We start from the raw sequence: 12110 nt of genomic DNA, 5'->3' as shown, positions 1-12110 counted from the left end.
GTGCCTATGAAACTCAAGTACAATAATGGAGGATGTTTATATGGGTGCCTATGAAACTCAAGTACAACAATGGAGGATGTTGCCTATGAATATGGGTGCCTATGAAACTCAAGTACAATAATGATGAGGATGTTTATATGTGCTGAGTACAATGGATGAAATTATCAAATTACAATAATGGAGGATGTTTATATGGGTGCCTATGAAACTCAAGTACAATAATGGAGGATGTTTATATGGGTGCCTATGAAACAGGTACAATAATCATGTTTATATGGATGTTGTGCCTATGAAACTGATGGGTGCCTATCCAGAAACTCACAGTACAATAATGGAGGATGTTTATATGGGTGCCTATGAAACTTGAGTACAATAATGGTGGATGTTTATATGGGTGCCTATGAAACTCGAGTACAGTAGTGGAGGATGTTTATGGGTACCTGTGAAACCTGAGTACAATGGATGATATTTATGGGGACCTGTGAAACCTGAGTACAACGATAGATGATGTTTATGGGTACCTGTGAAACTCAAGTACAATAATGGAGGATGTTTATGGGTATCTGTGAAACTCAAGTACAACAATAGATGATGTTTAAGCATACCTGTGAAACCTGAGTACAACAATAGATGATGTTTAAGGGTACCTGTGAAACCTGAGTACAACTGCAGAAGATCTGTACCAGTGGGCGCCATCATCAGCAAACTGAACATCAGGTAGTCGAAGGTCGGGCTCCTCGGGGGAGTTTGGGAGTGTGGAGGGTGTGGAGGAAGATGGGGACAGGCTGGCAGAGGACCCCACACTGGAACATGAACTGGGGCGACGTTCTGAAGACGAGTAGCAGCATTTTATTCCAAATCCTAATGACAATTTATCTGCAACAAACATACACCCCACTTTACCCCTCTAACCCCTACAACACTGCTATATAGCAATGTGGTAGAGGCCCTTATCAAACATACACCCCACTTTACCCCTCTAACCCCTACAACACTGCTATATAGCACTGTGGTAGAGGCCCTTATCAAACATACACCCCACTTTACCCCTCTAACCCCTACAGCACTGCTATATAGCACTGTGGTAGAGGACCTTATCAAACATACACCCCACTTTACCCCTCTAACCCCTACAACACTGCTATATAGCACTGTGGTAGAGGACCTTATCAAACATACACCCCACTTTACCCCTCTAACCCCTACAGCACTGCTATATAGCACTGTGGTAGAGGCCCTTATCAAACATACACCCCACTTTACCCCTCTAACCTCTACAACACTGCTATATAGCACTGTGGTAGAGGACCTTATCAAACATACACCCCACTTTACCCCTCTAACCCCTACAGCACTGCTATATAGCACTGTGGTAGAGGCCCTTATCAAACATACACCCCACTTTACCCCTCTAACCCGTACAACACTGCTATATTGCACTGTGGTAGAGGACCTTATCAAATATACACCCCACTTTACCCCTCTAACCCCTACAACACTGCTATATAGCACTGTGGTAGAGGCCCTTATCAAACATACACCCCACTTTACCCCTCTCACCCGTACAACACTGCTATATTGCACTGTGGTAGAGGACCTTATCAAACATACACCCCACTTTACCCCTCTAACCCCTACAACACTGCTATATAGCACTGTGGTAGAGGACCTTATCAAACATACACCCCACTTTACCCCTCTAACCCCTACAACACTGCTATATAGCACTGTCCCACTTTACCCCTCTAACCCCTACAGCACTGCTATATAGCACTGTGGTAGAGGACCTTATCAACATCTAACTTTGAGTGAATGGGCAGCTATTGCCATCATTATAGCACTTCAGATCAACAAAGAGGTTGACATCACTGACCCTGGATTATAATCAATCTATTTCTGAGTGATATAGTTTCCCTTGGCATGGAAAAACAGGTAACAGGTAAATAATCATATTCTCATTCATTTCCCTATGTAACCTAATCTTATACTCAATCATTTTCCCATGTACACCTTACCTTATACTCAATCATTTCCCCATGTATGTATAACCATAAACTCAATCATTTCCCCATGTAACCTAATCTTATACTCAATCATTATCCCATGTACACCTAACCTTATACTCAATCATTTCCCTATGTACGCATAACCATAAACTCAATCATTAGTTTGCAACAAATAATCATATAGTTAATCATACCCCAGGTGTACATAAGAATTGTCAATCATTTCCCCATGTACGCATAACCATAAACTCAATCATTAGTTTGTAAAATAACCATACAGTCAATCATTCCCCAAGTGCACATAAGAATACTCAATCATTTCCCCATGTACACATAATCATATAGTCAATCTTTTACCCATGTACACATAGTCATTCAGTCAATCATTTCCCCATGTACCAGAGATGCGAACCCTGAATCTAAGGAAAACGGAGTAATGACTGGCTGAAATCCAGGCCTGAGCACCAAAGGTGTGAGTTGGGGGTGAGCGTGTGGTCGGCTCTGCCATTTTGTTTCACTTTCATACGGACTATGACATGCATTCAGAAAAACTTTGTGAAACTTCATCGTCAATAACACAATAGACACCCAAAGGATCACACGCTAAGCTTCTGAATGCTTTCACTCAAATAAATCGACGGTGACTTACGAAATTGTATACCGTAAAAATAATTTCAGTATTATTTATAAAAATCAGACTTTTCAAAGATAAATCAGAGAGCAGATCTTGTATTTGAAAATCAGAGTAACTCCGACAAAATCGGAGTGGTTGGCATCTCTGATGTACGCATAAGCATATACACAATCAATCCCAACCTCTTATACATGTATACATGGGCACTTTTCTTGATGAAGTTAAGTATTGTTCTCAAGACATTGTAAGGTAATAATCAGTTAACCCAACTATCTGGTGAATGTACTGTACAGTTGTTCCTGTACATGGACAAACCTCTGCGAGTGGCCTTTCCACTATGGAGCTTCCCGTCCGTGGCCACATTGAGCTCTGTCACTGTCTCTCCTCCTGGGTCCTGAGCTATAGTTCTGTGGGTCTCGGAGCCATCATAGTTCTTCACAGAGAAAGTAAGCATTGATGGGGATTTCACGGGTTTGAATCCTGTCTCCACCTTGACAACCAGAGGGGGTGGGGCTATGTATATGCTATTGCTACTGCTTGACCGGGAAATCTGAAACAATATGGCAGGTTAGAGAATGATCTCATCACGTCTCATCACGTCATTGTGACCAGTATTTCAGCTGTTGGAGAGACACTTGGGTGAACCCCATATGAATAATTACAGTGCTGAGTACTTGTCCTTGGGTGAACCCCATATGAATAATTACAGTACTGAGTACTTGTCCTTGGGTGAACCCCATATGAATAATTACAGTACTGAGTACTTGTCCTTGGGTGAACCCCATATGAATAATTACAGTACAGAGTACTTATCCTCACCAAAAGTATGACTTTCATCACTTTTTTACAAATAATTCAAATGTGTGAAATATCACAGAGAGAGTAACAGTTACATGAAGCCTTCTGCAGCTAGACTAAGCTGACCAGTGAGTCTTGAGCCATGGTTTCAAGTCACATACTGTACTTTAAAATATCCATTACTCTGCAATACAAGGATATAACACAGGTTCAGACAGGGACATTACTTCGGGACTCACAACACTACCTATTCACATGATGAATTTAGGAAAGTGTGTAGCTCTGACCATGTATTTCACTTACTTCTAGCCGTAACAAAAAATGCAAAACAAAAACCTGCATTGGAGATTCTCAAAGGTGACAGCCATTACTTTTTTTCCCCCATGAAATTACTCTTTTTTAACCTACTCTAAAGTTTCAATTAGGGCTGGCATCTCTGCTGGCACTGGGCCAACATGTACTTACTTGCTAGTACCCTACTTGACATATCTGTCAGTCAGTCTATCACAGATAATTAATCACAAATTATACACAAAAAGTCATGAATGATAAATGAATTTCCATTTGATAGACAGGTTGTACATTTCTTCAGTGCATGAAAGCAGCCCTTCATTCTTTATACAATGATTTTGCTACATTGTAACCGCACAGTACTGTTCTCATCAGCAGAATATGCTGTTTAAGATTGATTGATTGATGCCACACTCAGCAATATTTCAGCTATATGGCAGCAGTCTGTAAATAATCGAGTCTGGACCAGACGATCCAATGATCAACAGCATGAGCATCGATCTATGCAATTGGTATACAATGACATGTCAACCAAGTCAGTGAGCCTGACCACCCGATCCCATTAGTCGCCTCTTATGACAAGCATGGGTTACTGAAGACCAATTCTAACCTGAATCTTTACGGGTCTGTTGTTTAAGAAAAATGTGTCTAGCATATGTATACTATCTCTCTGTTAATTAGTCAGTTACATTCTTTAATCATCTACCCCATGTTGAACCTACCCGCTTGTAAGGACTGCCATAGCAGACATCTTTATATCTTCGTTGATTTGCTTCTAGCGACATGGAGAGTGGGGAGCCCTCTATACTGCTGCTGGAGGGTGTCCTTGATATGCTGCTGCTGTTGCTGTTGTAGCGCTGTCGTCCAGAGCTGCAGCGCCATTGCTCCGCAGCCGCTGGATGGTAAACACTTTGTGGAGGTCATCGAAACCTCGAGCCATGATCCCTGAAGGTGTGTGTGCAAGGTCAAAGGTGTGTCCAAGCTCGTGGAGAGATGCCCCCAGCCCTGTGACGTAGTTGGCCCAGTAGTACTCCCTGTCAGAGACAAAATGACACATCACAAGTCTCATAGGTCAATTCAAAGATTGAACCATGACTGGAGTGAGTGAGTGAGTTTAGTTTTACGCCTCACTCAGCAATATTTCACCTATATGTCGCCGGTCTGTAAATAATCGAGTCTGGACCAGACAATCCAGTGATCAACAGCATGAGCATCAATCTACGCAATTGGGATACGATCACATGTGTCAACCAAGTCAGCATGCCTGACCACCCAATCCCGTTAGTAGCCTCTTACGACAAGCATGGGTTGCTGAAGATCAATTCTAACCCGGATCTTCACGGGTGAACCATGACTGGAGAAAATGGGATTAGGGGTGTGAAGAAGTAAAAGTGCAGGCGAAATAAAAAACTATATTGTTTTTCATGTTTTAGGGACAGCTGAATTGACAAATTGTCAAAAAAGGTCTTACTTCATCAACCGAAGAAATAACTGACACTACTGACTGACTGAGTTTAGTTTTACGCCGCTTTAGCAATATTCCAGCAATATCACGGCGGGGGACACCAGAAATGGGCTTAACACATTGTGCCCATGTGGGGAATCGAGCCCGGATCCTCGGCGTGACGAGCCAATGCTTTAACCACTAGGCTACCCCACCACCCCTAACTGACACTAACCAGAAATTATTGAAACATCCATCCTTAGTGAATTTGTGTACCCAAAATGAACAAATGACAAAAGAGATTCTTGTCAATATAATTCAGAAGCACACAATATGTCAAACTGCCAGTTACCATGCAGCAATGTAACAGTGACACGTCAGGTTGCACAGAAAACAAGGCTTTCTGACAGATCAATCAACTTTGCAAATAACAAAACTGAATTCAAGAAGTTGGGAGTAATATTCATGGAGATTGTTGCTGAAATATTACGTTTACTTTATTGATTATGTAGAGTGTAATGACAAATGTTGGGAACTTATCAGGCTCTTGTCCTTCAGTACAAATGTGTAAACTCTGTCCGTGCATTAAGTAACTGAATCATTAGTTTAACATCACTTGGCAAAGGTGCGAAGTAAGTACCGAAGACTGACAAATGTCATCGTCCGCCACTGTGACATGGAAGTAATTATGAGGAATTAACAAACATCAAGTCCAATAGTTAATCTGTTTTTGAACAAGGATATCTGTGATTTACTAATTGTTACTCTTTACTTGATCAGAGCTGTGTCTGCTCATAACAAGCCAATCAATATGGACAAATAATATTAATGTGATTGATAAATGTGATCAAGTTAGGCAAATATGAATTATATACATGCCCCTGAACATACATTCAATAATCCCCCCAAAAGTCACAAAAGGTAGTTGTAGTCCTTGAAAGGCATTTAGAAGTTGGACAACATGAATATATGACATGTTTTATGGATAACAACTTCCTTTTTTAGCTTCTGAGCTAGATTCTTGCTCCATCAATCACCATAAAACATGTCATGTATTTGAGAGAGATGTGTTACAAGAGGCTGGGAACACCTTTCACATACGTCACACAAGGGCCATTCACACAGTGTGCTCACTCTTAAGGCATATGTAGCTTGTTAAAATTGCTTATCAAAATAAACTGTTGTTCAAACAATTTCGTTACAGAGATTTTCTTAATGTTGGTCATGGTCACCAACACTACATGTCAGACTGGTCAACACTACATGCCAGACTGTAGATGGTCACCAACACTACACGATGCCAGACTGGTCTACCTTGTAGATGGTCACCAACACTACACACCAGACTGGTCTACCTTGTAGATTGTCACCAACACTACACAGACTGGTCTACCTTGTAGATGGTCACCAACACTACATGTCAGACTGGTCTACCTTGTAGATGGTCACCAACACTACACACCAGACTGGTCTACCTTGTAGATGGTCACCAACACTACATGTCAGACTGGTCTACCTTGTAGATGGTCACCAACACTACATGTCAGACTGGTCTACCTTGTAGATGGTCACCAACACTACATGTCAGACTGGTCAGACTGGTCTACCTTGTAGATGGTCACCAACACTACACGTCAGACTGGTCTACCTTGTAGATGGTCACCAACACTACACACCAGACTGGTCTACCTTGTAGATGGTCACCAACACTACACACCAGACTGGTCTACCTTGTAGATGGTCACCAACACTACACACCAGACTGGTCTACCTTGTAGATGGTCACCAACACTACACACCAGACTGGTCTACCTTGTAGATGGTCACCAACACTACACGTCAGACTGGTCTACCTTGTAGATGGTCACCAACACTACACATGTCAGACTGGTCTACCTTGTAGATGGTCACCAACACTACACCAGACTGGTCTACCAGACTGGTCACCACACTACACCAGACCTTGTAGATGGTCACCAACACTACACGCCAGACTGGTCTACCTTGTAGATGGTCACCAACACTACACACCAGACTGGTCTACCTTGTAGATGGTCACCAACACTACACAGACTGGTCTACCTTGTAGATGGTCACCAACACTACACGCGTCAGACTGGTCTACCTTGTAGATGGTCACCAACACTACATGCCAGACTGGTCTACCTTGTAGATGGTCACCAACACTACACAGACTGGTCACCTTGTAGATGGTCACCAACACTACCATGTCAGACTGGTCTACCTTGTAGATGGTCACCAACACTACACACCAGACTGGTCTACCTTGTAGATGGTCACCAACACTACACGCCAGACTGGTCTACCTTGTAGATGGTCACCAACACTACACGTCAGACTGGTCTACCTTGTAGATGGTCACCAACACTACACACGTCAGACTGGTCTACCTTGTAGATGGTCACCAACACTACGTCAGACTGGTCAGACTGGTCTACCTTGTAGATGGTCACCAACACTACATACGTCAGACTGGTCTACCTTGTAGATGGTCACCAACACTACACGCCAGACTGGTCTACCTTGTAGATGGTCACCAACACTACACACCAGACTGGTCTACCTTGTAGATGGTCACCAACACTACACGTCAGACTGGTCTACCTTGTAGATGGTCACCAACACTACACGTCAGACTGGTCTACCTTGTAGATGGTCACCAACACTACACGTCAGACTGGTCTACCTTGTAGATGGTCACCAACACTACACACGTCAGACTGGTCTACCTTGTAGATGGTCACCAACACTACATGTCAGACTGGTCTACCTTTGTAGAGATGGTCACCAACACTACTACCTTGTAGATGGTGCGTCAGACTGGTCTACCTTGTAGATGGTCACCAACACTACACAGACTGGTCAGACTGGTCTACCTTGTAGATGGTCACCAACACTACACACCAGACTGGTCTACCTTGTAGATGGTCACCAACACTACACCAGACGTCTCAGACTGGTCTACCTTGTAGATGGTCACCAACACTACACACGTCAGACTGGTCTACCTTGTAGATGGTCACCAACACTACTACACGTCAGACTGGTCTACCTTGTAGATGGTCACCAACACTACATGGTCAGACTGGTCTACCTTGTAGATGGTCACCAACACTACATACACCAGCGTCAGACTGGTCTACCTTGTAGATGGTCACCAACACTACACACACCAGACTGGTCTACCTTGTAGATGGTCACCAACACTACACACCAGACTGGTCTACCTTGTAGATGGTCACCAACACTACACACACCAGACTGGTCTACCTTGTAGATGGTCACCAACACTACATGTCAGACTGGTCTACCTTGTAGATGGTCACCAACACTACACACCAGACTGGTCTACCTTGTAGATGGTCACCAACACTACACACCAGACTGGTCTACCTTGTAGATGGTCACCAACACTACACGTCAGACTGGTCTACCTTGTAGATGGTCACCACACACTACATGGCCAGACTGGTCTACCTTGTAGATGGTCACCAACACTACACGCCAGACTGGTCAGACTGGTCTACCTTGTAGAGATGGTCACCAACACTACACACACGTCAGACTGGTCTACCTTGTAGATGGTCACCAACACTACACACGTCAGACTGGTCTACCTTGTAGATGGTCACCAACACTACATGTCAGACTGGTCTACCTTGTAGATGGTCACCAACACTACACGCCAGACTGGTCTACCTTGTAGATGGTCACCAACACTACACGTCAGACTGGTCTACCTTGTAGATGGTCACCAACACTACACACGTCAGACTGGTCTACCTTGTAGATGGTCACCAACACTACACCGCCAGACTGGTCTACCTTGTAGATGGTCACCAACACTACACGTCAGACTGGTCTACCTTGTAGATGGTCACCAACACTCACATGTCAGACTGGTCTACCTTGTAGACAACACTACACGTCAGACTGGTCTACCTTGTAGATGGTCACCAACACTACACGCCAGACTGGTCTACCTTGTAGATGGTCACCAACACTACACGTCAGACTGGTCTACCTTGTAGATGGTCACCAACACTACACGTCAGACTGGTCTACCTTGTAGATGTAGATGGTCACCAACACTACACATGTCAGACTGGTCTACCTTGTAGATGGTCACCAACACTACACTGGTCAGAGATGGTCACCAACACTACATGTCAGACTGGTCTACCTTGTAGATGGTCACCAACACTACACGTCAGACTGGTCTACCTTGTAGATGGTCACCAACACACTACACACCAGACTGGTCTACCTTGTAGATGGTCACCAACACTACACGTCAGACTGGTCTACCTTGTAGATGGTCACCAACACTACACGCCAGACTGGTCTACCTTGTAGATGGTCACCAACACTACATGTCAGACTGGTCTACCTTGTAGATGGTCACCAACACTACATGCCAGACTGGTCTACCTTGTAGATGGTCACCAACACTACACACCGTCAGACTGGACTACCTTGTAGATGGTCACCAACACTACATGTCAGACTGGTCTACCTTGTAGATGGTCACCAACACTACACACGTCAGACTGGTCTACCTTGTAAGATGGCCAGAGTTTGCCTTCACTTTAAGACTATTGAGTATTGCCTGTTTTCTTGAAAAAGATAGAAAAGTAATGTTTTTCAAGAGTGCCACAAGGCGTTTTTACAAGATGGTCAGTTGCATACTTTGGAATTGTTGCACCAAGAATAATTTGGTTCATTATCAAAATTGCCTTGAGGTCCTATTTAGGTAGTAAGCAGTTTGCCCAATTCCATTCAGTGAGATTTTAAAACCCAAATTGAAGTGGGCATCATAATGTACCTTCTGTCTTTTGACATGTGCATCATTTCCCATGAGTTTTGTCACATATATTTGTGGTTTCATTTGCAAAATGTTATCACAAAATATTGTTTAAAAAACAAAGATTTCAAAATGTAACGTGCTTAAGGAAGCAATAACCCTGCTGTTACAGCTTGAAACATGCGGTTTCAAAGTAAAAGGAATATTGAATCCAGGGAGGAGGGAGTGGGACTTCAACAAGCAGGATAGGTGCTGGGGACATCATCACTACAGACTACTTGAGCTGCCAACCTCCCTGGGGACACCATGCTTAACGGTATTGTTTTACTTCAATGATGTGGGCAGATAGCTGTAAGTACCTGCAGTTGTGGGAAATGACTATTCATTAGTTCAAAATGCTTAATCACCTAACACTGAAATTGGATGTAGAGTGGCATATCTAATAAATTTGTGCACATTTTCACATTGGGTTGGACTTCCTTTTAGCCTGATTCTACTGTGAACACACCCTGGAATCTCAGTATATACTACCGACATGGCTCAGCAGGATATTGTATATCTACAACATGGCTCAGCTGGATACTGTATATCTACAACATGGCTCAGCTGGATATTGTATATCTACAACATGGCTGAGACAGCTGGATATTGTATATCTACAACATGGTTCAGCAGGATATTGTATATCTACAACATGGTTCAGCAGGATATTGTATATCTACAACATGGCTCAGCTGGATATTGTATATCTACAACATGGCTCAGCTGGATATTGTATATCTACAACATGGTTCAGCTGGAGCTGGATATTGTAAACATGGTTCAGCTGGACATATATCTACAGCTGGATATTGTATATCTACAACATGGTTCAGCTGGATATTGTATATCTACAACATGGCTCAGCTGGATATTGTATATCTACAACATGGTTCAGCTGGATATTGTATATCTACAACATGGTTCAGCAGGATATTGTATATCTACAACATGGCTCAGCTGGATATTGTATATCTACAACATGGTTCAGCTGGATATTGTATATCTACAACATGGCTCAGCTGGATATTGTATATCTACAACATGGCTCAGCTGGATATTGTATATCTACAACATGGCTCAGCTGGATATTGTATATCTACAACATGGTTCAGCTGGATATTGTATATCTACAACATGGTTCAGCAGGATATTGTATATCTACAACATGGTTCAGCAGGATATTGTATATCTACAACATGGCTCAGCTGGATATTGTATATCTACAACATGGTTCAGCTGGATATTGTATATCTACAACATGGTTCAGCTGGATATTGTATATCTACAACATGGTTCAGCTGGATATTGTATATCTACAACATGGCTCAGCTGGATATTGTATATCTATTGTATATCTACAACATGGCTCAGCTGGATATTGTATATCTACAACATGGCTCATGGATATTGTATATCTACAACATGGTTCAGCTGGATATTGTATATCTACAACATGGTTCTCAGCTGATATTGTATATCTACAACATGGCTCAGCTGGATATTGTATATCTACAACATGGCTCAGCTGGATATTGTATATCTACAACATGGCTCAGCTGGATATTGTATATCTACAACATGGCTCAGCTGGATATTGTATATCTACAACATGGCTCAGCTGGATATTGTATATCTACAACATGGTTCAGCAGGATATTGTATATCTACAACATGGTTCAGCAGGATATTGTATATCTACAACATGGCTCAGCTGGATATTGTATATCTACAACATGGCTCAGCTGGATATTGTATATCTACAACATGGCTCAGCTGGATATTGTATATCTACAACATGGCTCAGCTGGATATTGTATATCTACAACATGGCTCAGCTGGATATTGTATATCTACAACATGGTTCAGCTGGATATTGTATATCTACAACATGGCTCAGCTGGATATTGTATATCTACAACATGGCTCAGCTGGATATTGTATATCTACAACATGGTTCAGCAGGATATTGTATATCTACAACATGGTTCAGCAGGATATTGTATATCTACAACATGATATTGTATATCTACAACATGGCTCAGCTGGATATTGTATATCTACAACATGGGC

The 12110-nt window shown here is 42.5% G+C and overlaps 1 protein-coding gene across 1 annotated transcript in view; it reads right to left on the bottom strand.

The window, feature by feature from the left end:
• LOC124263055 overlaps positions 1-12110 on the bottom strand; it is a 113360-nt gene that overhangs the window by 9820 nt on the left and 91430 nt on the right. The window contains 4 exon segments of the mRNA XM_046697670.1: positions 648-828; positions 2956-3190; positions 4452-4601; positions 4604-4763. Coding sequence (XP_046553626.1) covers positions 648-828; positions 2956-3190; positions 4452-4601; positions 4604-4763 — 726 coding nt within the window.

This window comes from Haliotis rubra, unplaced genomic scaffold, assembly GCF_003918875.1.
Source record: "Haliotis rubra isolate DU_JTF1 unplaced genomic scaffold, ASM391887v1 Scf867, whole genome shotgun sequence".
In the NCBI taxonomy this organism is placed as follows: Eukaryota; Metazoa; Mollusca; class Gastropoda; order Lepetellida; family Haliotidae; genus Haliotis; species Haliotis rubra.
Note: the sequence above shows the minus strand (reverse complement) of the source record. Positions and strands in the feature narration are given on the sequence as shown.